At 41.0% G+C, this 26,492-nt stretch overlaps 1 protein-coding gene across 1 annotated transcript; it reads left to right on the top strand.

Moving 5' to 3' along the window:
- Positions 1–20: 20 nt before the first annotated feature.
- Positions 21–26,337, top strand: LOC124273662 (probable glycosyltransferase STELLO1; the record flags this gene model as incomplete). The annotated part of the gene is made up of 4 exons (XM_046708936.1): positions 21–177; positions 20,227–20,359; positions 24,202–24,351; positions 24,502–26,337. Coding segments are annotated over exons 1-4 (2,276 nt in total), but the record flags the coding sequence as incomplete, so codon positions are not given.
- Positions 26,338–26,492: the final 155 nt, after the last annotated feature.

The raw sequence follows: 26,492 nt of genomic DNA, 5'->3' as shown, positions 1-26,492 counted from the left end.
GGTAGACTTGGATGTACAGCATGGATTTCACTGGCAGGTTTTTCAGGCCGTCTACCATGCTGTCGAATTCCGACACCATCTGCAATCCCACGTTTTTCGTCCTGGGTTTGCTCGACAGCGTGTGGGCTACTCTTTGCCTCAACATGCTGATGATCACGCTGCGTCTTTGCGAGGGATGTAAGCCATGAGAAGCGTTTTGTCAGGTAGTGATCTTTGTTGTCCGTGAAAACGTGGGCAGAGTCGAACGTGATGTTGAGATTCCAGTCGATTTGGGATGGCACTAATACCCATTTGTTGTCGTTGAAGATGAGAGTGTACTGCATGTTTTTGGAGACTGCCGTGGTCTCGACGTCGTCCAGGTGGAACAGCCTGCCGCGGAAGGCTCGGGTTATCGTCCATTCGTCCTCGTCATTACATATCATGTCGTACTGCATGTTGTTGACCGCCCTTCGGTATCGACGAAATCGTCTAGGTCGTGCCACCATCACCCGCAGTGGGCGGCAGTTCAATGCGTTTGTAAATGCTGTTTTTCAGTTGCAAGGCATACAGTTTGCCGTCGACTCCGGGTTCGTCGAATTTGCGCGTGTCCCTGAGGTCGGAGATCGCTGTGTTTGCGCATTTTCTAATGCATGTTCCCGGAGCATGAGACTCTGTCATTGTCGTATGTGAAGCGTCGCGCTAAGATATCTTTTACTTACAGGATAGTGTTTAACGTCTAAAACAGATATTTTCTATTCTGTGATGTTGCCTCGGATTAATTTCTTGTACTGCCGCAACGAAAACGATTCGGTTCTGCCGTCCTTGTACTTTTCCGTTTTCAGCGGCACTGCTCTCAGCAGTGTGGAAGGTCGTTCGCCTTGAACGGTGTCTGTCATGCTCAGCTGATCGAGATGAATGCACAGTTCACGCTACGGAACAAGATCGGGTAACTCTGTGCCTGTCACTGTGGTTTCCGGTGGTATGTCATTTGACGTAAACCCGAGCGTGTTAACCAACGGCCGACTGAGTCTCAAGCCGTTTTTTCCGTTGTTAGCTAACATGACCGTGCGGTACAAGTCGTTCATTTTGAGTTCGGCTCCCACCGGTTTGAAGATTTCTTCGTTGAGTGAGCACACGCTGTAGTATCCGTCCGTTATTTGGTTGCGGACGTTATTGACAAACAGCCTGTTGTTTTTGCCGTTGATGTTGGTCTATCTTGGGTAGTAGGTGATATCGCAGAGCGCGACTTCGAGCTGACCGGACGTATTATCGATCGTGTGCACCAGTTGAACGGACTCGCCGCTCATTATTCCCGAAAGCGTCACATACATATTGAAAAAGTAGATATGTATACTATATTACAATTCAAATATGTACAAACTGGGAGTGTTTTATTCTAAAAGTGTTAATATAAGTGCTACCTATCTCACGCAACCGAGTATTGTGGTCGATGCAAAGGATGGCTTAAATTTCATGGTTCGGTTCATCGACGTATTTAAAAATTACGGGTTTCGGTCACGAATGTGAAAACACTACACGCTTGGTTCCATAAGCCGATGCAGTTCTGGCAGAATCAATTCAATTTCGCCGTGTGGTGCACGACGACCGGGTGCGGCGTGACGTTGAACGACACTCATCGTGATGAACTGACTCGGTCTGTATTCTTGTTTCACGTGTACTACCAGATCAGGCGTGGAATGCCGTAAACAATCCATACAATCGACGTGAATTCGAAATACATGCAAAGACGGTCGATTGGCGTTTGCCGGGTCTGAACCACGGTTTGGGCATCCCATCGTTCACAACATGTCTCTCGTGAAAGCCAGCAAACAGCTAATGAAAGATTGGGGTTATAAATCGTATCATTACATCAAGACGAACGAGTGGAACGACGATTACATGGCTTTCGATGACAGCAGGATTACCGCCTTTGCAGGTTTGAGCAGGGACACCTGGGCGATTGGAAAATGTTCATGCTTGACACTTTGAAAGGGTTTACTCATGCCGGTGTCATCAGATTTAACGATTCGATTCGAACGAGTGGGCCGTGCTTGGCACTCAGACACAGACGCGTTCCAGCATCGTGGGACGTGAAGGGACGGTTTACGACGCGCAGAAACAGTTCGTGGCTAACGTCGAGGATGCCATTGCTAGACCGATCGACCATCGAGTGCCATCGAACGCTATGAAAACGCACTGGAATACGCCCGGCACTGAGCAACATGCGACTGAGGTTGAACAGAGTGGTGGGCTACAACAATGAAATCGTCATCGTGCCAGCTGATCAAAAGTTGGGCTTGAATCAGTACGTCTGCATGTATGCATGTACCACAGGTTCAACGTGGCTCTTCCAATCCTTCTTGCTCTCTGGGTTAAGTGTTCCAAGGTTGTCAAGAAGTGTCCGGTTGAACCGTTCACACATGCCATTGCCCATGGCAAGATAGGGCGTAGTGCGGGACTTCTGTATGTAGGTCAGCCTGCACAGTTCTTTCATAAGAGCTCCTTCAAAGTTGGCACCTTGATCCGAATGAATACGGACAGGTAATGTACCCCAAAGTTGTGAAAGAAAACATCAGCGGTGGTCTTGGCAGTCATATATAATTGGTTGGATACACCTGTGCATATCTGGTGAAATGCTCGTTCACTACAAGAATATGTTGTTGTCCTTCCTTGGATGGTTCCAAAGTCAGAAAGTCCATACAAACTAGTTCCAGAGGATGTGATGTCTGTATGTTTACTAATGGGGCTCTTCCTGGGGTAGTCTTGCGTCTAGTACACCGAATCACAATTCTGCACATGCATCTCTATATCCTTTGTCATCCCTGGCCAGTAGAATCATGTTTTTACCAATGACGATGTCCTATCTCAGCCAGAGTGACTGACCTACGTTGTCATGAAGGCAATGTAGCACTCCTTTACGGCATCTTGTTGGTAGCACTGGCTGTTCCTGTACCTCACTGTTCTCTTGGATTTTCTCAACATAGCACACCTCTCTTCAGCTTGAAGTGGTCAAAGCTCTTCAGTAGAGTAATCATCTCTTTGTTTCCAGTGTCGTCAGTGTACCATGGTTTTGTCTGATTCCTAAGATGTAGCATAATGATATCCAGAGATTTATCTCGTGCTTGAGCTATCCGCCAGTCTGTAGCATTGATGGAATAATTAGTGATGTTAGGCCTTCACCAGTCAAAACGTCAGCTGATAAAAACACTTTCCAAAAGGTTTGTGGGTAAACCTGTGCCACAAACAGCCTGTACAGAGTCTTCAGAGATCAATACCACATGTTTTTTTGCTTCATTGGACTCTGGAAGTCTCGACAGTACATCTGTAACCATATTGGCTTTCCCTGCTCAAATGTCAAATTTGTATGATGCAAGGGCAGCTAGCCATCGGTGTCCTGTGGCGTCACGTGTGAGGATGTAAGTGAGCAGATTGTTATCTGTCAGTACAGTGAGTGTCTGTCAATAAAGGTAGTCATGGAATATCTCACAAATGGCCAATTTCAAGCAAAGAAACTCAAGCTTATGAGCAGACAAGGGGTGCTCCGACTTGGTTAGTGTCCTGCTAACGTAAGTAATTACTCGTGGGTGCCCATCCTGTTGCTTATATAAAATTCATCGTCATTTACCTACGGATGAGTTCTTCTAAGTGCAGTGTTGTATACTGTACAATAGGGGTTGTGACGACACTGAAAGAGTCTGCACACAAAGTTGCCTTCAAGGTTTATACACTAAATCACAAGTGTCCTCGATCCCAATGTAACAGGCCGGGTATAATCTGGACTAACCCAGCCCACATTATACCCCTGCAAAAAATAAGTGATTAAGGATAATTGTACTTCTCTACCAATTAAACACTTGTAACAACGTTAAAATGGTCCGATACATTCTCCTGATACAACGCCTAATCAGTCTGAGTTTTCAAGCCGACGCTAGCTGGGTACAACAGCCATTGCAGTGACTGACCAAGTGTACTGAAAATGTAAATATCACATCTTTACAGATTTGCTGTTCACATTACTTCTGCATCTGAAGGATACATCACCAGATCCTACTCACACCATCACCAGACCCTACTGACACCATCAACAGCCCCCACTCATACCGTCACCAGCCCCCACTCACACCATCATCATACCCTACTGACACCATCACCAGACCCAACTCACACCATCACCAGCCCCTACACACACCATCATCAGACCCTACTGACACCATCATCATACCCTACTGACACCATCACCAGACCCAACTCACACCATCACCAGCCCCTACACACACCATCATCAGACCCTACTGACACCATCACCAGACCCTACTGACACCATCACCATCACCAGACACTACTCACACCATCACCAGACCCTACTCACGCCATCATCAGCCCCTACTGACACCACCAACATACCCTACTGACACCATCACCAGAACCTACTCACACATCATCATCAGCCCTACTACTCACACCATCACCAGACCCTACTACACCATCACACACCATCAGCCCCATACTCACACCATCACCCCTACTCACACCATCACCAGACCCTACTGACACCCATCACCAGCCCCTACTGGTCATACCATCACCAGCCCTACTACTCACACCATCATCATCAGCCCCTACTGGACACACCATCACCAGACCCTCACACTCACACCCCTACTCACACCAGCCCCTACACACACCCCTACTCATCACCAGACCCTACTGACACCATCACCAGACCCTACTGACACACATCATCACCAGACCATACTGACACCATCACCAGACACTACTTACACCATCACCAGACCCTACTTACATCATCACAAGCCCTTACTCACACCACCATCAGCCCCTACTCACACCATTACCAGACACTACTTACACCATCACCAGACCCTACTTACACCATCACCAGACCCTACTGACACCATCACCAGACCCTACTTACACCATCACAAGCCCCTACTAACACCAGCATCAGCCCCTACTCACACCATCACCAGACCCTACTTACACCATCACAAGCCCCTACTCACACCATCATCAGCCCCTACCACCATCACTACTCCACACCATCACCAGACCCTACTCACACACATCACCAGACCCTACTCACACCATCACCAGACCCTACTCACACCATCATCAGCCCCTACTCACACCATCACTCACACCATCACCAGACCCTACTTACACCATCACCAGACCCTACTGACACCATCACCAGACCCTACTTACACCATCACAAGCCCCTACTAACACCAGCATCAGCCCCTACTCACACCATCACCAGACCCTACTTACACCATCACAAGCCCCTACTCACACCATCATCAGCCCCTACTCACACCATCACCAGACCCTACTCACACATCACCAGACCCTACTCACACCATCACCAGACCCTACTCACACCATCATCAGCCCCTACTCACACCATCACCAGACCCTACTTACACCATCACAAGCCCCTACTCACACCATCATCAGCCCCTACTCACACCATCACCAGACCCTACTCACACCATCACCAGACCCTACTCACACCATCACCAGACCCTACTCACACCATCATCAGCCCCTACTCACACCATCACCAGACCCTACTCACACCATCACCAGACCCTACTCACCCCATCACCAGACCCTACTCACACCATCACCAACCCCTACTCACACCATCATCAGCCCTACTCACACCATCACCAGACCCTACTCACACCATCACCAGACCCTACTGACACCATCACCAGACCCTACTCACACCATCATCAGCCCCTACTCACACCATCACCAACCCCTACTCACACCATCATCAGCCCCTACTCACACCATCACCAGACCCTACTCACACCATCACCAGACCCTACTCACACCATCACCAGACCCTACTCACACCATCACCAGACCCTACTCACACCATCATCAGCCCCTACTCACACCATCACCAACCCCTACTCACACCATCATCAGCCCCTACTCACACCATCACAGCCTCCTGTACTCATACAATCCCCAGACCCTACCCACACCATTACCGGTGTCACGACAAATTTTTGTATTAAATGAAATAAATTAAATTAAATGAATCTTCAAATACCTCTAAATGACACCGATACCATTTCCCAGTGAGTACTGAGTGAAGCGTCAACATATGTTTTAAGGGGTATAGTTGGGATGGAGGGATATACTTTGGCCTGGTCCAGAATATACCCTGGGGTATAAACTGGTGGGGATTATTCTGAGCTGCTACATCGGCACCTCAAGCTCGCTGGATCACTAGCCTGGCACCTTAGACACCTTGCTCACCACCAAAATACAATGTTTTCTCATAAATTTATCAAAGTCAAACTCTTACTGCCACTATCCAGGTGGCATGATAATTGTACCCCAATATTGGAAATGAATTCACAATATAGTTCCCGTACCAACCACAACAAATGAGAATGTGTTGTAACATAAAAGGTGTTATTTCCTATGAGTACTTTGTCTTCGGCTGTGACATAAGTCTGCAATATCTACAGGGTCTGCAAATAAGGATTTTTGTAAACGGCAATGCTACGCCCTCCCTTACACCCTCATATGTTCCCTTACCAACCAGATGAGGACATCATACAGTCGAAACAAAAGCGAATGTGTTATAGCATGAAACGTGTTATACCTTTGAGTTCTTTGTTTTTCGGTTGTGACATCAGTCTGCAGTTTCTACAGGATCTGAAAATAAAGGAGATTCTTTAGAGATTGTTGCTACACCCTCATGTGTTCCCGTTCAACCCAAATGAGGACATGACACTGTCAAAACAAAAGATAACGTGTTATAACATCTAGTTTCTACAGGATGTGTAAATAGAGAGGATTTTAAAAATTTGTCTACACCGTCCCTTACAGTTACACCACCATGCGTTCCCTTACCAGCAAAATGAGCACATACCAGTTATTGAAGTAGGCAAACATGTAAATTACAAGTTTAATTATGTATGTTAACATCAATTCACATGTATGAATGCTTGCAGTAATGTAAAAGACAGCAGCATATAATATATATCATGGTTACAAACATAGTGGAAGTGGAACAAATCATAAACTGACAGTTATGTCCAGTGTGTGCCATGACGCAGAAAACCTGCTTATTTGACTCCCCAAAACATGTCCATGACTCCCTCTCATGACTAGGGTGTCATGATTACTCCTAAATTTATGTCAGTATATTCCGTTAAACTATGGAAAAGGGCATTAACTTTATCTGTCAGGCAGACTTTAAAGGAATCTGATAAAGCATACGTTTCCAAGATGTTAAGTGTAATGGCTGATTGCTTATTATAGTTGCTTACTTCCAACAGTGCTTACGTCAAACACTGCATACTTTTCACACTGCCTACCTCAACGCTGTTAACTTTTAGCATTCTTGACTTCTAACACTGCTTACATCTCACATTTTACTTGTCGCAAATAGAACGGATTTTATTTTTGACTGTTTTCTGTCTATATATATTTATATATATAATCAGTAGGATTGTTAAAATAAAGGTCATGTGTCCCTCCAGAGACCATATAATAGAGGGACGGCCCTCCCCAACAGTTTATCACTAACCATCAGCGCTACGGCCTGGCATGTAACTGATACACATCGACACCCTGCTGCTAACTTCCCTCTGCCGGTACACATGCGCAACAGATGCGCAGACATTCGCAAATGAGCACTCTGGTAACCACGTAAACAATATTGCGTAATATCCGGGCCGAGAGTTAGTTCCCTTAGCGGGGTTTCACCGGCTGCGTTTGACAGCTAAACATTACATGGAGAGCTCCAATAAATTGATTACAATAATCTTAATTTTTGTTTTATCTCTCATTTGCACATGTCAGCTGACAACATCGCAGAACACGTGTATCATTCGCGAAATGCGTGTCGACATAAGCCCGGAATATTTGTTTAAACGAACATTCGGCATTGCCATGGACGACTTAATTCATTCACTCGGATGATTCCGACTTGGACCTCGATACTTTACTTGGAGAATTTACAGACTACAATCAGGACACAGAATATGAAACATAACTAATACAAAAATCAAAGTAACCCAGTCAGGTAAGGCAGTTTTATCATTGCAGTTGTCAATATCCCCGATGTTCGCTAAATGCATCATCACATGCCTAATCTCAAGATTTACTTGCAAGTACATGTATTCGTTGACACTGCTACTGTTTCACTAAATGAGGGTAATCATCTCTGATTCTAATTTCATATTAATTCGCACAATTTTATAAAGTTGATAGTCAACGAAACACGAGTCCACATTATCCAAGAGCGTTAATGTTTTAATAATGCCAGTTTGGGGCTAGCAGGGATTATGCTTTGAGCCGTACGGAGACTTTTGGTTTTTTCAAAGGGAAGCCACTCTGAAATACTAAAGCCACGAGGACGAATGTAACAATTTTCACAAACGTCACTTTCCTCAGAGCCCATGAAATATTCGTACTACATTACCCAATCAATTTTATAATTTCAACAAATTGTCAACTTTATCTTGGCAGGAAATTGCAACATCACACGTTCTTATATGTATTTGTATTTATTGTAGAATAGGACCATAGATGGTTTAAACATATTTTTATTCCTAGAGAATCTGGTTTGGTAAACAAGCAGAACTCTGCTTATATCAATACCTCAGCAGTACATATATCATTTAAACAAAAAACACAAGAACTTGATACGAAAACCGACAAATTAAATCATATATGTGCGTTGTAGGTGCTTATAAACATTGAGCTTGCAGCTACACTTCATTAATTGATTGCATATAATTGTTAGTATAATTTGTCAAATCGTTTAGACTTAAAGATGTATTGATGCAGGGACTCTATTATGTTCTTATTGACGTTGTTGTTTGCCGGAGGTATTCCGTATAACACAGTTTGGAGATTGTGGCCATTTACATAGAAGTAGGTATTATTTCTAATAGCAGTGTATAACTTACATGTAAAAAGATAATGAACAGTATCTTCATTGTGGTATCCACAAGCGCATCCAGGGTTGTTAGAAATGTGTCTATTTACTTTATCCGCATTCAGATCACTACAGCCGAGCTTAAGTCGACAGTGTACGATCTGACAGAATCGACTGCCATAATTTAGATCTAGATAATTATTTGATTCATCATTTTTAAGCAGAGATTTGAATTCACCGATTGAGTTAGCGAATACTAAATTATCAGGTAATGAATTCCAAATTTTAATTGTGTCAGGTAGGAACGACTTTTCATATATTTTAGTCCTACAATTTATTGTTTGTAACTTAAATTTATTACGGAGATTATATTGACTGTTTTCAGAGACAAAGTTAGGGACAAGGTCACAGAGGTAGTCAGGTGCGAGATCGTTATTCATCTTGTAAAAACTTATTAGTTTAATGTTGCGCCTTCTTTCTTTTAATGGTTTAGACTTTGTTTCGATATGTAGCCTGTGATGACTAGTGCCACGAACTGCGCCGCATGTTGTACGAAGTGCATCTAGATGTAACCGTTCAAGAATAAGGGACTGATCATTTGTACAATTATCCCAGACATGACAACAATAGTCAAATATCGGCATCACAAACGATTTGTACATGGTTTCTAGCGTTTTTCTGGAGAGGCGATAATTAAAACTTCGAAGACAATTTATCATGGGGCTAACTTTCTTAACAATATCTTCTATATGACCTTTCCATCCACAATCACTCTGTAGAGTTATACCCAGGTGTTTATGACTTTCCACTTCTCGTATCAGGGTTTGGTTCATGTTCAAGGTCGGAATCGTGTCGTTTTTATGGTTACGAGAAAAATTGATTGTTCCGCTTTATCAGGGTTGAAGGTGACTTGCCACTTGTCTGCCCAGCTAGAGATACGGTTTTCGTTCAGACAGGATGCGGCAGTATCGTGATCATCTACAATTACGTAAAGTGAGGTGTCGTCAGCAAATAAACGTATGTGGCTTTTTATACCATCTACTGAATCATGACCATGGATCTATTTGTATTACTAAATTCAACCATTTAGATATTCTTTCATTAGAAACACAGTAAATGTGAATGTCAGCTGTTGTAAATAAACACTAAACTGAATTTGAAACTATGACTAAAGAATATACTAATTCATTAAAATATTAAAACATGATTAACTTGGTGCAACACAAACTGCCTAGTTATGTTGTCTATTTAGGATTTAGATTGTAAATGAAAAACATAAAATCATACAAATCTGTACACAATCTTAAAATAACTCCGTAAACTGATATTTTAAATATCCATGAAGTGTATTATACATTGGATTTTAATTTCCATAATTTCGTCTCATGTAATTTATTACATGTTAAATGTGATCATTTGCGACCCTATCATGGATGCATCTCAGTCAGGTTCAATAGTTGGTCAAGATCTGATCCAAATGGCAAAATACCTCAGTGGAGATTCTGATGTCATAAACGTTTTATAGCTATTGTGACACCAAAGTTCACCATGTGTTCAAGGGGTTTGGCCATGGGAGCTCATTATCAAATGACCGAGAGATAATATGGAGCAGGTATCATCAGATGTGCATACAGGAAGATTATATTTCAAGCATGCACACCTGTATAGAAGACGTCAGGAGCCATCACAATAGACTTATTCACATCTTCACCCAGAGTTTGCACATCATTCAAAGGCTCTTTCACTCCTTTTCGGAATCGATGACGACAGCTGATGAAAAACAAGTAAACCATCTATTATATGGCCTCTGGTCTCTGAAACCCTTAACAAACCCAAGCCATGGTGTGCGCAACTAATTGGCCAAGCTAACCATCCAAGTTAAAACCTTTGTGTCACAGCTGCTACTCTGTCTGCACAAAGTCACTACACAGACAAGTTGGCGGCAAACTCTTTACATCAGGCGAGTCTAATTTGTTTTTTATCTGTTAATGTTATTGCAATTATATGTTGCAGTACGTTAAACATGTTTTTATTAAAGTAAAATAAGTGTTTGATGTTACCTAAATTGCATCCATTATCTGTTTACATGAATATGTTAGACTTATAAATTGGAAGTTTCTGTAATTTCGAACATAGCTTTTCTATATCTTTAGTCTTGTGTGCATGAGATAGGAGAGTGAATGTGTTGCACTCCACTGGACCGTGGATCTGTGCGTATGTTGTCAGGAGAGACATCAGACTGAGATCGCCATCTCGGTACTTGTTCAAGGCTGCAAAGATACGCTTCTGGCTCTGTGTAGCTTTCCTCCTTACGAGCGGCGTACATCGTCACATTCACAGATCTTTGTTAAACTTTTACCTGAATCTCTGCGTTCTTAAAACACTGCTTACTTCTAACACTGCTTACCTGTATTTATGGGTTCTTCAAACGACTGTAAAGCAATTAACTCCATATGGAGACGTTCTCCGAACTGATAATCTCTCAACAAAAACAAGAATCGATAGGTATTGTCAGAAAGCAAGACAAAACATAAATTCCCTAAGATCTGCGGGACTTCATCACTCTCAACTACACCCAATCACATGTGTCAAAATCTGGCTGAAAATAATACTTACAACAAGTCTCTATGGCTGTGAAATATTACCTAATATTAGAGGTCAACAAGCCGATGCACTTGAACTTACACAACGATATTTTGCTCGTATTGTGCAGGGGATTGATAAAAGATCATCAACAGACTCTACTATTGCAAATTTGGGATTGTGGACACTTATTGGTTACATCGACAAATGTAAACTCATCTTTCCTGGACGTCTATGCAAAATCTCTTGTAATAATTTTGCCCAAAACATATTTTGTGCAGTAATAACCACATCTACAAAATCCCCTTCAATCTGTGATGATCTACTATTAGTTCTCTACAAATATAATTTATATGTACACATAGAAAATATATTAAAAAAGGTGTATTCCCCCCAAAGTACGGATGGCGAAAAATTGTAAATACATTTGTACATAGCTATGAAGAACACAGATGGGTTATGCAAACCTCAATTAATACAAACATGACGCTTTATGTACGGGTCCATTGCAAGTTAAACTATCATATCCTCTGGCAATTGGCATACTTGCATCCCAATTATAAATCTGCCCTCCAAATATGTATTAAAATCTCATCACGTGGCAAAATATCTAAAGAATGTAACCTATGTAACAAATATACTTATGATTATGATTTCCATATACTCCTACATTGTGAACAACTTCACATTTAGAGAAACGAACTTTTTGTGTTTATGATTTGACATTCTTGATGTGGAAACCTATGTTGCCTTTGAATCACAGGATGAACTCGGTATGCTTTCCTTTCTATTTGGAGGTGAAACTGTTTTTAATGATAATATTGATCAATGGACATGGGAAACGATCCTTTTACGATTTTCTTTATACATTTACCGAATAAGACGACATCTCCTGCAATGTTATACTGAGTGAGTGAGTGAGTTAATATTTATCGTCACATCGGCAATATTTCAGCCATATTGTGACGAGAACAGTTTATAATTATATTAAAGATCAATAAAGTTAGAAATTAAAAACTTTTGACGAAGAACAGTAAAACTACTAGTGTATCACAGATATCCATTTAAAACTAGTAATTAAATCTAAAGTATTGGAGTGAGTGAGTGACAATACAATATAAAAACAGGCTATAGATTGCCAACGACTGAAGGTAGATCACCATACTAGGGACCATGGGGACTTACAGTACATTTGTTTCCTGCATGGACCCTAGATGGATTTACACTATCCCTTCAGCCGTTCGCAACGTAGACAAATCTAGCCATACATTTAAAAACACACATATTCTACGATTAAAAATAGTGGAGAGTTTCAATTTACTTTGAATGTTTGTGGACTTACGTATCCTCTCAGGAGGACAATAACTTTACAGTACTTTAACCCCCCTTGAGGATACAGCCTCTAACAATCTCAGTTATTAATTCAATCTTCCAATCTTAAAATATTTATCTATTTACAAATCAGTTAACAAATCTAATTCTTTTAAAAATGCAATAATTAAATGAGAAAGATCCTTCATAGTTCGTGATTTGAAATAGATATCCCTTGTGATGGAATATTCAACACAATCAAGCAAGACATGTTTGGCCGTGATGCTTTTATCACAAGGGATACAAAACGGAGGATCCTCACCTTTCAATAGGTACTCATGGGTATATCTTGTGTGGCCAATACGACATCGTCGTACGATGACCTCTTTAAATCTGGACTGACAACCCAAGTAGGTGTAACCGATAGTTGTATTTATTTCATGTAATTTATTGATACCTACTTGGGTGTCCCACTTCTTTTGCATCAGATCACGGATGTAAGTCCGAATGCTAGCTTTGTAATCAGAGTATGGAATAAGAAGTGGTGTCACAGATTTGTTGAGTGCTGCCTTGGCAGCAAAATCGGCCATTGTGTTCCCGGAAATGCCAACGTAGCTGGGTAACCAACAGAAGACGATGTCGTATTGGCCAGTAGCAAGATTTATATAATTCAATAATTTCGATTAAAAGTGGATGTTTGGAAGAAAGAGTTTTGATAGCCTGAAGGCCAGAAAGAGAATCGCAAAAGATTATATATTGTAAATATTTAGGGTGTTTACAAATATATTTTAATAGTGCGTTAGCTTCTGCTGTGAAAATAGAGCTATTATCAGGCAATCGAGGAGATATTGTTCTGGATCCAATGACAGTGGCACAAGCTACTGCACAACCATCCTTGGACCCATCTGTAAATAAGGATTTGTATGTATTATATTTATTTCTTAATTGACTAAATTCGTGTTTATACTGTAATTCATTAGTTTCTGATTTTTTAAATGTGGTTAATGTTAAGTCAACGTGTGGCCTCACTAATTGCCAAGGAGGAGAAGAAAGAAGACGGGAAGGAGATATATATTTTCCAGCTCAAGGCCGGCAGCAGAAATGAATGGTTTAATTCTGAGCCCAAAAGGCGGAACAAGAGAAGACTTCTTGTTGTACAGATCCTCATAGAGGGGGATTAAAGACACAGTTATATGCAGGGTTCGACTGACTAGAGTATAGTTTAGTGATATATTGTAAAGATAATTTTATACGGCGTTGGCTAGGAGAAGGCTCGTCAGCTTCAACGTAAATACTGGCAATAGGAGAAGTTCTGAAAGATCCAAGACAAAGTTTTAAACCTTGGTAATGAATAGAATCAAGAAGTTTAAGGTTGCTTTTACAGACTCCACCATATATGATGGAACCATAATCAAGGTTTGATCGGATGAGTGATCTGTTTCAGTGTAGGAGGGTAGTTTGGTCCCCTCCCCACTTAGAATTGGAAACGACTTTCAACAAGTCAAGTGCCTTCATGCATTAAGTTTTAAGGGATTTAATATGCGGCAGAAACGTTAGGTGGGAGTCAAAAGTTAGACCAGAGAACTTGGCCTCCTTGACAACTTTGATAAGAGGGCCATTTAAACATAGTTCCGGGTCTTTATGAGGTTTGTATTTACGGCAGGAATGTATACAATTAGTTCTGGATTTAGAAAATTTAAAGCCGTTTTCAAGACACTATTTATCTTTTTTGTTTAAACACAACTGCATTTGCCGTTCAATAGTATGCATATTTTCACCACAGCAAGCGCTAAAATCATCCACAAAAAGTGATCCATCAATTGAATCGGTTAAAACCTTGGATAAATACTTGATCTTAATGCTAAATAACGTAACAGACAAAATACTGCCTTGTGGAACACCCTGATCCTGATTGTAATGGTCAGACAGGGTTGAACCCACCCGGACTTGAAAGTGCCTGTCATCTAAAAACTTGGATATTATTTTGTATTATTTTGTCTGTTACTTAAAAAGTTACCTATAAATTGAGGCAAACGGCCTCGCAATCCTAAGCCATGTAAATCTTTTAAAATGCCATATTTCCACGTAGTGTCATATGCTTTTTCAATGCCAAAAAAGATAGACACGGCGTGTTGTTTATTAATTAGAGCGTTTCTAACAAATGATTCCAAACGCACTAGGTGATCGACAGTACTTCTGTTTTTACGGAAACCACATTGTATGTCTGTTATAAGGTTATTTGTTTCCAAGTACCAAACAAGTCGATTATTTATCATACGTTCCATGGTTTGACAAACACAGCTAGTTAATGAAATCGGTCTATAATTGGACGGATCCGTATGATCACGTCCAGGTTTAGGTATTGGTGCTACTATAGCATCACGCCATGAGGGAGGAAATTTACTACATGACCAAATATCATCAAAAATATTAAAAAGGGTCTCTAAACATGATTCCGGTAAATTCTTCAAAGTTGATAATGGATGTTATCAGCTCCTGTAGCAGTATCGTGAGCTTGGTCATGAGCAGTATGAAGTTCATGAATAGAAAATATTTCATTGTAATCTGTCCCACTATCTGAATTGAAATTAATAGTTTTCTTTTCCTGTAGTTTTTATATTGTTGGAATTTAGGTACATAATTCGATGAGGAAGAGTGTTTGGCCAAGGTTTCTCCAAGTTTATTTACAATATCAAATCTACTAGTTAATAATTCGTTTCCGTCTTTGAGATGCTTAATGCTAGATTGAGAGCCCTTACCTTTTATTGAATCATGTTCCATACCTTTGATATCGGCGTTCGTGAATTTATTTTTGACACATAACTTCGCTAGGATTGACGTTTACATTGTTTGAAGGTACTCCGTGCCTTAGTATTTAAAATTTTGAATGTATTCAAATTATGGACCAAAGGATGGCGACGGAAATAATTCTCAGCCTTCTTCCGTGCCTTCCTTGCCTTTTCGCACTCATTGGTGAACCATGGTTTTCGGATGTGTGGAATTGCAGAGGATTTTGGGATATACTCATCAGCTATATTATTGAGTTCATCAGAGAAATCGTTTATGGCATCAGGAACATCTAGAAAAAGTTCAGGTTTAAGTTTGTTACAACACAGAGTTTGATATAAATTCCAGTTAGCTTTTTTAAAGTTCCATCTTGAGGATGGCGTGATATCAGATGGATTCACAGGTTTTAATATTGTTGGAAAATGGTCACTTCCATTGGACTGACTATTCAAATTTATTCAATAGGTGTGAGGTTGTAATTGATAAAGCAAGAGCTGAATAAGTTCCTGTGCCAGGATGTAAATATGTGTTAGAACCGTCATTATGTATGCATAAATGATTATCTGAACAGAATAGTTTACATTTAGTATTAGTACTTGTACCACCCCAGAGTGAGTTGTGGCCATTTAAATCTCCCATAATAATACAAGGTTTCGGGAGTTGGTCATATAGATTTTGAACTTCAGTCTTCTGAAGAGCTGAAGACGGTGGGATGTACACAGAGCATAATGTGAGCGCAACATGTAAAGTGAGTCGCACGGCAACCGCCTGGAGACCAGTATTAAGTATAACAGGGCTATGGATAATATTCTGTTTGATAAGGATCGCAGATCCTCCAGTGGCCCGATCACCCGGAGGTGAAAAAGAATGGTATGTATTGAAATGGCGTAGGTCAAATGTATCCGTCTGTTTAAAATATGTCTCCTGCAGACAGATGGCTGATGGTGTGAAGTCCTGGACTAATAGCTGCAAATCATTGAAATTATTCCTTAACCCTCTGCAGTTTTACTGTACAATATTATTGGAAGACATTATCTTTTGGGGGGATTTATAGGGGATCTACCCCGCACTTTTATGTTGGGCGACAAGCTATGTGCCCTAGAATGGACGTTTTCACATACGTCCATGGCCTCAAGAGATCCATAGTTGTTGTATAGCTGAATTCTATTTTCCGACCCTTTTGGGGCTCTGCCACTTTGTTGCTGTGAAGCATAGAGCTTCGGTTTATTTTTGCTTTTAACAATGTGCTGAGTATCAGATGACGATTGAGACTGTGAACGTGATTGAGAGGATGACTTATGATCAGAAGATGACTCTGACTGCCTTTCGGACGTACTAGGAAGTGATTCCGCAGTTTGAGATCATATAGCAGGATACAAAAGCTGTGGATTGTCGCCTTTGACCCAAGTCAAGTTTGTGTGACAGCTTGTGGATGACGTAGATACTTTAGGGCTTGATTCACTTGGTGTTTTGGTTTTTGAAGCATAACTTTCTGTAAGTTCAGATCTCTTTACAAGTGTTTTGGCATCAGAAAAACTGATGTTTTGGGTAAATTTGATCTTGTTGATCTGCATTTGTTCTTTCCAAATCGGACACGCTTTTAAGAAAGATGAATGTTCTCCTGAACAGTTGGTGCATTTTTTAAAGGTACTTGTACAATCGTCAGTTGTGTCTGTCTTCTCATCACAGTGAGCACACACAACAGACAATGTGCAAGTATTTACGCCGTGGCCAAACTTTTAGACATTTAAAGCACCTAAGAGAGTTTTGAATGTTATGTCTCAACATTGAGGTTACAATAACCTGCCTTCAGTGATTTTGGAGCATTAGGTAAAGAAAAGGAAAACAGATATGTGTTGGTTTTAATGGTTGTATCATTTTTACGTTTTGAAAAACGTTTAACATATAGCACACCCTGATCCTTCATCTCGGAGACGATATCAAGTTCCGACATGTCAGCCAGCAATCTATCACTGTCTCGCACGATACCCTTGCTAGTGTTCAGTGTTTTTGGGCCCGTGACGGTAACCGGAATGCCAACAAAAGTGTCAGTGTTCAACAGGTTGGTGGACTGTTGTCTTTTGCTGCACTCGATCAACAGCTCACCAGAATGTAATCTGTTAATGTTCTTTAAATCGCCGGCAATGCCTTGGATACCCTTAGATACAGCAAAAGGATTTAACTTTAATGAGAACAAAACGAGGCCAGTAATCAATTTGGTTCGGTAGTAGGAGGTCGTTGTCATCAGGATCATTTTCAAGAGGACGTTTGCTTTTTATGGTGGGGGTTTCAAAAGCCATGGTAAGTGTTTAGACTTCATCATCCGAGCTCCCCACCCACTACGGAGTATAACAAGGACAATGCTAAAAACAAGCGGCTCTCCGACTTGCAGCACCAAGGATACTCGGATGATATACTCAAGCAGAAAAACTAAAAATTAATTTGTCCACCAGATTGGCCCATCAGCCACCGCCTTCTGGCACTGGCATCTAGGCAAATGTTCACAAATTTGAAATTCATATATCATATAATATATACACAAAAACAAAACATGTCAATATTGTGTCCAAATAAAACCAAGCCAAATAATAGTAGGGCAATGAAATTTGGTGCTCAGGGTTCGGCATGACCAGCCGATTGGTAGAACCGGGCCCATTTTACCACCCGTTTAGGTGAAGAAAGGGCCGAAGTGGTGTGTTGGGCAAAGGAACGCTAATCCTGGAACCAATGCCCTCAACCACCAGAATCCCGTCCTCCACCGACACAGGAGCGCAACCCACGGCAAACGGTTTGGTGGACCAAATATACCCCCGGGTCCACAACGGGGGGTTGAAGAGCTCTTAGCGATGCCCAACACCCACCACGAGGAGGTGGCTCTTCACGAGTGCCCAATGTTATACTGATTGATCTCTGCAGATGTATAATGATGTATGTCCACCTTCGGACGTTTCTGGTATAATTTTTTTGTATACACATGTAAATGTATGTTCTTATGTAAATTGTAGCTTAAAGTAATCATTTTGATTAATATAATTGTATATAAATTTATATCAATTTTGTAACTTTGCCCCCTTTCTTGTATATATATGTATATAATATGTTTGATCTTTGGATGATCGTCTGTAGGAAATAAAGACTCTCTCTATAGTCCTTACGAGCGCGACATTCACAGATCTTTGTTAAAAATTTGGGTTTTCAATTTGAAAACCAGTTCCTACAGCCATAAACCCATTTTGTTAGAACACCAACCAGTTTGCCAATGATGGTACTCACTAGGCACTCACTTTGGTTGTGTATTAAGTGCACATACTTTTATCATTTTTAATAACAAACTATGTACTATGATATGATGAAACGTGACGGTGGACAAGGTATAACCATTGCATCATCTTTGAATAATATGTGTTCACTCATGTTTGCTGATGATGTCTTAGCTATATCTGATACCTGTGTTCAGGTGCAAGGGAAAATTATTGTGCTTAAATAAATTTTTGGTATGAATGTGAATACAAAGAAAACTAAAATTATTATTTGGGGAAATGATGGCCCTTTGAGGTCTTATGAAAATGGTTTTATGACGGTATCTCTATCGATGTTGTATCTTTAGATAAACACTTGGGTCTTGTGTTTACCCCTAAGGTAATATGGAGCAAGGCTCAAACATGTCTAGTATCCCAAGCCAATAAGGTGATATTTTCTGTCAATAATTAGGTAATTTAAATTGTTTAGATATATTTAAGATAGTTGATTGTATTATCACACCTATACTATGCTATGGGTCAGAACGTTGGGGAACTTTAACTGTAATACCACTGAATCTGCCCCCATTAAATGTTCTAAAAGTGTATTAAATGTTGGAAAATCTACTTATAACAATGTGTTTTTAAGGTGAATGTGGAAGGGTACCTTTGAAGTTTGTATATATGGCTAAGGCTATTAAATATTGGTATTTATCTCTACAGTCGAACCGTAAATGTGTTTTTGTAAAAGCAAATTCATATCTCTTTTAAATGTTGAAAAATACGGACCTTCTCAATACCTAAAATATGTTTCTTTTTGTCCAAATTTTGGGTGTTGTGATTTTCAGTTAGATGTTGAAACTGGTAGATATGGAATGCTATTTTTGAAGAGAGACATTGCCAATTATGTTCATCCAAGAGTATTGTTTTCGTTGAAAATGAATGGCATGTATGTTAGATTTGTGAAACATATTCTGTATACATTTGTTTGTCTATTTTAGTACCATGTAAATTAGAAAAGAAAAAAATGTAAATGCGCATTGTGTAATTAATTGTGATAAAGTTTGTATTTTGGGCCGGATAAATAAATTTTCGTTTCTGTCTGTATGCCTGTCCATTAAAGTCAACTCATAATTCACAGGCATGGAATGCCGTATTCAAGATGCATACAGTTGAACATATTCAGTGTTCATTTAGCTGTATTCATTACAGTGACAGCGACAAAACTCAATGTCGGTTTTTTTATTGTTTATTTTCAATAGTTTAATAGTTCAACACATGAACACAGCATACAACCAAACACTAAAACCATCTGAATACTCTGTAAAAATAACTTCCGTAAAGCTTTAGTCTGTAATGCATATATAACTGTCAATCTTATGTTTGTTGCAGGTACAAGGAAGATGGGTGTTTTGCGCTGGAGAAAGTCACGGGTTATAATCCTGTGTGTCACTTGCGTGTGTCTGTTGGTGGTTTACATGTATGTGGCTGCTCAACTGAAGAAGACCAAGAGCTGGACATCAAGGTTAGTCAAGGAATTAGGATTACCAATCATACCGTATTGTTCATACGATATAGGTGCAACGGGATAGTGACTGGATGTCAAAATCCAGAACACAAGTTACAGGGATGAGAACTTTATCCCATGTGTAACAACACACCCTGAAACAATACATGACAATATATACAATGTCATAACATCTTTTCGATGATTATACTATTCATGATGATTCTAAACACATTAACATCAAGGGGTGATAACCCCTTCAGTTGGGATTCGACCGCCTCCGTGGTGTAGTGGTTAGAGCGTCCACCCGGAGAGCGGAAGGTCGCGGGTTCGATCCCCGACCGCGTCATACCAAAAGACGTTAAAATATGGTCTTGTTGGTCCCTGCCTGACGCTCGGCATTAATGGGTACAACAAGGACTGGTCGGCTCGGAGTCAGTATAATGTGTCTGAGTTGGGTATTCATGCTTCACTGAGGCATGGTATCTCAGTGGACTAGCACTATAAAACCAGCTTCAGTCTGGGCTAGTACAAGCAGCCGCACCTACACATACACACGCATGCACGTCGTCATATGAGCGAAATATTCTCCAGCGCGACGTTGAACCCAATTTCACGTCACCTCACCTCAGTTGGGATTCTACTCCCTTCGGGGCATTTAGACTGGAAGTTGGGATCCTATGGGTACAAAGTGTGCTCCTACTTGGTTGAAGACATTCGAACAAGATGTTGGGATCCTATGTATACAAAGTGTCTTCCTACTTGGTTGAATACATTCGAACAAGATGTTGGAATCCTATGTATACAAAGTGTCTCCCTGCTTGGTTGAAGACATTCGAACAAGATGTTGGAATCCTATGGGTACAAAGTGTCTTCCTACTTGGTTGAAGACATTCGAACAAGATGTTGGAATCCTATGTATACAAAGTATCTTCCTACTTGGTTGAAGACATTCGAACAAGATGTTCGGATCCTATGGGTACAAAGTGTCTTCCTGCTTGGTTGAAGACATTCGAACAAGATGTTGGAATCCTATGTATACAAAGTGTCTTCCTGCTTGGTTGAAGACATTCGAACAAGATGTTGGGATCCTATGGATACAAAGTGTCTTCCTGCTTGGTTGAAGACATTCGAACAAGATGTTGGGATCCTATGGATACAAAGTGTCTTCCTACTTGGTTGAAGACATTCGAACAAGATGTTGGAATCCTATGGGTACAAAGTGTCTTCCTGCTTGGTTGAAGACATTCGAACAAGATGTTGGAATCCTATGGGTACAAAGTGTCTTCCTACTTGTTTGAAGACATTCGAACAAGATGTTGGAATCCTATGGGTACAAAGTGTCTTCCTGCTTGGTTGAAGACATTCGAACAAGATGTTGGAATCCTATGGGTACAAAGTGTCTTCCTACTTGGTTGAAGACATTCGAACAAGATGTTGGGATCCTATGGATACAACGTGTCTTCTTACTTGGTTGGGATCCTATGGATACAACGTGTCTTCTTACTTGGTTGAAGACATTCGAACAAGATGTTGGAATCCTATGTATACAAAGTGTCTTCCTACTTGGTTGAAGACATTCGAACAAGATGTTGGAATCCTATGGGAATCAAGTGTCTTCCTACTTGGTTGAAGACATTCGAACAAGATGTTGGAATCCTATGGGTACAAAGTATCTTCCTGCTTGTTTGAAGACATTCGAACAAGATTTTGGAATCATATTGATACAAAGTGTCTTCCTGCTTGGTTGAAGACATTCAGACAGGACGTTGGGATCCTATGGATACAAAGTGTCTTCCTGCTTGATTGAAGACATTCGAACAAGATGTTGGAATCCTATGGGTACAAAGTGTCTTCCTGCTTGGTTGAAGACATTCGAACAAGATGTTGGAATCCTATCGGTACAAAGTGTCTTCCTGCTTGGTTGAAGACATTCGAACAAGATGTTGGAATCCTATGGATACAAAATGTCTTCCTACTTGGTTGAAGACATTCGAACAAGATGTTGGAATCCTATCGGTACAAAGTGTCTTCCTGCTTGGTTGAAGACATTCGAACAAGATGTTGGAATCCTATGGATACAAAATGTCTTCCTACTTGGTTGAAGACATTCGAACAAGATGTTGGAATCCTATGGGTACAAAGTGTCTTCCTGCTTTGTTGAAGACATTCGAACAAGATATTGGAATCCTATGGGCACAAAGTGTCTTCCTGCTTGGTTGAAGACATTCAGACAGGACGTTGGGATCCTATTGATACAAAGTGTCTTCCTGGTTGGTTGAAGACATTCGAACAAGATGTTGGAATCCTATGTATACAAAGTGTCTTCCTACTTGGTTGAATACATTCGAACAAGATGTTGGAATCCTATGGATACAAAGTGTCTTCCTACTTGGTTGAAGACATTCGAACAAGATGTTGGAATCCTATGGGTACAAAGTGTCTTCCTGCTTTGTTGAAGACATTCGAACAAGATATTGGAATCCTATGGGCACAAAGTGTCTTCGTGCTTGGTTGAAGACATTCAGACAGGACGTTGGGATCCTATTGATACAAAGTGTCTTCCTGCTTGGTTGAAGACATTCGAACAAGATGTTTGAATCCTATGTATACAAAGTGTCTTCCTACTTGGTTGAATACATTCGAACAAGATGTTGGAATCCTATCGGTACACAGTGTCTTCCTGCTTTGTTGAAGACATTCGAACAAGATATTGGAATCCTATGGATACAAAGTGTCTTCCTACTTGGTTGAAGACATTCAGACAGGACGTTGGGATCCTATGCGCATATCTTCTGCACATCTTCTGCTGAGCGGTTGGGACGTTTTCTTCTGGGATGGGAAGCAATACCAAACACTTCAGATATATCTATGATCTGATGTAGTATATGGCAGTTTCGCCTACGGTTCTACCCGACTGAGCTAAAGTAAACGGGTCCAGTGGAACTTCCCATTCGGTTTCCTAATTAATTTGGGTGTCATAGAGCAAACCATTGGAATAAGTTTCTTTAAAACTTCACATATTCAAACGACCTATTTGTTTCAACAAATGCCAAAAGTGCCGCCAAACTCTATCATTTGTTGGTCTAATGTATTTAGCAAACATTCGGTGTTTCTACCTCTTATCATAACTTCTCCTTCCGACAGGACCCTTACTTCTCAATGCTATCAGTAGATGTCAATTAACACGCCCCTCCGTCAGCGAATCTTACGGTTGTGCATGTGTATAGGTCAGTGACCTTGCACAATGTGGCGTAATGTCCCTATGTACAAAACCTGACTGACATGATTAGTCGGAGACACGTGTGAGAGATGAGTCGGGAAGACAGTCTACAGGATACGGGCCCATGTCATCGACAGAAGCGGACGGATTGCCTACGATTACGACGATGGAGAATCGCCGTCCGACTTCTGAATGTGTGTAAATGACAAGAGCGGTTCCCCACCGGAAACATTGGCCATACATACTGGTCATTGTGCATACAGATTTAAGAACAATTAACACAGACTATCCCAGTGACTGTAAAAACGTCGTTTTATTGCTTCCATGTAACACATGTCAAGTCCTATCAACCGATGATTGATACAGTATTAATATATTAAGATTTGTCAGTTGCCATGTTGTGGAGTCCACAAAAGCCTACGGATGTGACAGAATCGCGGTTCATTCGATGTCACAACACATATTTCTCGGAAGTAAGTCTTTATGACTGGAGGACTGTTCATCACATGCATCAGTTGTAGGGTGGCACTTTATTTACTTGTATGGGGTGTGGGTGTTGGATGTGCGGTTTTTTGGATGGATGGTTGCGTGTTTTCATATATTTTTGAGAAGATAAATCAGACAATATCTTTTCTAGGTTACCAGACAAGTTCAGCACAGTTTCGTCAGATCGATGGATAGTTGTGACAACCATCTTCGACCCCACACCAGACATCAAGTTCATGGCAGAGATACCCGGGTGGAAGGTTGTTGTTGTCGGAGACATCAAGACTCCAAAGGACTGGAGGTAATGTCAGGCTCTATATGTATACCCAGAAGTGAAAGTCAATGATGATTGAACTATCTACGATTCCTATAAATGTATACATGATAATATATATTACCGTTTGCTAATTCTGACACTAAACTTACATAATGATATATGTTGCCATTTCAGGTACCCAAACTGTGTATTTTTAAGCTTAGAAGATCAACGTAGTCTCGGTTTTGAATCAGAGTCACTTGTGCCGGAAGGGAGTTATGCCAGAAAAACAGTGGGATATCTGTTTGCAATAGCCCATGGTGCAACTGTAATTTATGAGACTGATGATGATAATCGTCCTCTTGATAGTCTGAAATCCTTCATACTAGATCCAACAATGTGGGGAATCTTGTACAGAGGGGAAAGGCTCTTTAATCCGTATCGTCATTTTGGACAGTCGACTTTGTGGCCAAGAGGCTATCCACTTGGGTCTATTGGGGAAAACCAAACATCTGAATATCTACTAAATCACTGGAAAACTCCGTCCATTCAGCAGGGTGTGGTAAATGGTGATCCGGATATGGACGCTATTTTCAGACTGACTCGGAAACAAACCAGTTCTCAGCTGAATGTGACCTTTGATGTGAGAGCCCCACCTGCACTTGTTCCAGCGGGCGTGTTCTCTCCCTTTAATTCCCAGAATACTTTTTTTCTGTATGATGCATTTTGGGCACTCCTGATTCCAGCCACTCCGACAATCAGAGTGTGTGATATCTGGAGAGGCTACTGGGCTCAGAGACTGTTGTGGGAGATGGGAGGAAATGTTGGATTCTTCCCACCAAATGCTTTCCAGAAGAGGAACGCCCACTCCTACCTGAGCGACGCTAAAGAAGAAACCGACCTCTACTTCCAGACAGATGGACTCCTTAATTTTCTGACCAAATGGAGGTGTGGGACAGGTTTGACATTCTTTGCTTGTGTTACTCAATTGTCAGCTGACATGGCACATCGAAACTTCTGGAAGGAAAGAGATGCAAGACTGACGAATCTTTGGATCAAGGATCTCGTGGCACATGGCTACAAGGAACCACAAAGGATATCGTTTGGTTCTCTGAAAGACGGTGCTCAACACATACCACAGGAGACACTGCCAAACCAAACACGTCTGGCGGATCAACAGGTCAACCTCACATTCTGGGCAGCTGAGCAAACCCCACCTCAGATATATTCCCAAGGTACACACTCACCTGCAGTGTTTGCGCATGCTGCTAAAATAGCTTCATATTGTAGTAAACACTCGTTTACAACGCCAGAACTAAAACCAGTCATAACCTATCCAAACATCGTGTTAATTGTAGTGTTTAACTTTCCACACTATGAGAACCTACAGTTTCTGGAGACAATGTACGGCATGCATTTCCCTCACATCGTGTACTGTGGACCCAACAAAGATATATTCAACACCCACGCGAAGATACTTCCCAAGCCGTTGACCTTCATGGAGGTTGACCACAACGATGGCTGGTTTTTTCAACACTGTTTGATACAAGTGATGAAGATGCAGTTTCGAGTTGACGGCTACTTATACATCGGGGACGATGTGCTGCTTAACGTGTGGAACATTCATAAGATGCCGTTAAACAAACTCTGGGTTTATCGCGCTCCAGTTGTACAACTGTCCAAAAAGAAAGTTGGTCATCGTGTGCAGCATCCCAAAGTAGGTACGGCGGCATACAAGGCTGGTCTACAAGCTTTGAAAGCTGTGGATAGTCACAAATACGACAGTTTCACAAGGATGCTTTTCACCAATTCAAGGAAGAGAGACGGGTTCTATATTGGCCAAGCAGATATTCACTATGTTCCTGAACAATATAAAGATGACGTCCTATACTACCTGGAACATTTCTCCCGATTTGATTTGTATATTGAGTTGATATTTCCCACAGTTTTCCGTGGAATAGAAAAGTTGGAGAATCTTTTCATGATGCCTGGATCTTACTTTACGTTTGGACCAGTCTCCAAGACGAAGAAGTATTTTAAATCTAATCACCTTTTTTGTCACACTGTAAAAATATCCAAAACAATATCTGTGAACGAAGGGTTGAAATTCTTTTGTGAGGTATTCTTCCCCCTGTCGTTGAAGAATTAACCAGTAACAGAATGTTCCAGTTAGATTTGTCATGCAT

The sequence above is a fragment of the Haliotis rubra genome, unplaced genomic scaffold (assembly GCF_003918875.1).
Source record: "Haliotis rubra isolate DU_JTF1 unplaced genomic scaffold, ASM391887v1 Scf1829, whole genome shotgun sequence".
NCBI classification, from domain to species: Eukaryota; Metazoa; Mollusca; class Gastropoda; order Lepetellida; family Haliotidae; genus Haliotis; species Haliotis rubra.
This window is presented reverse-complemented; position numbering and strand designations above follow the sequence as displayed.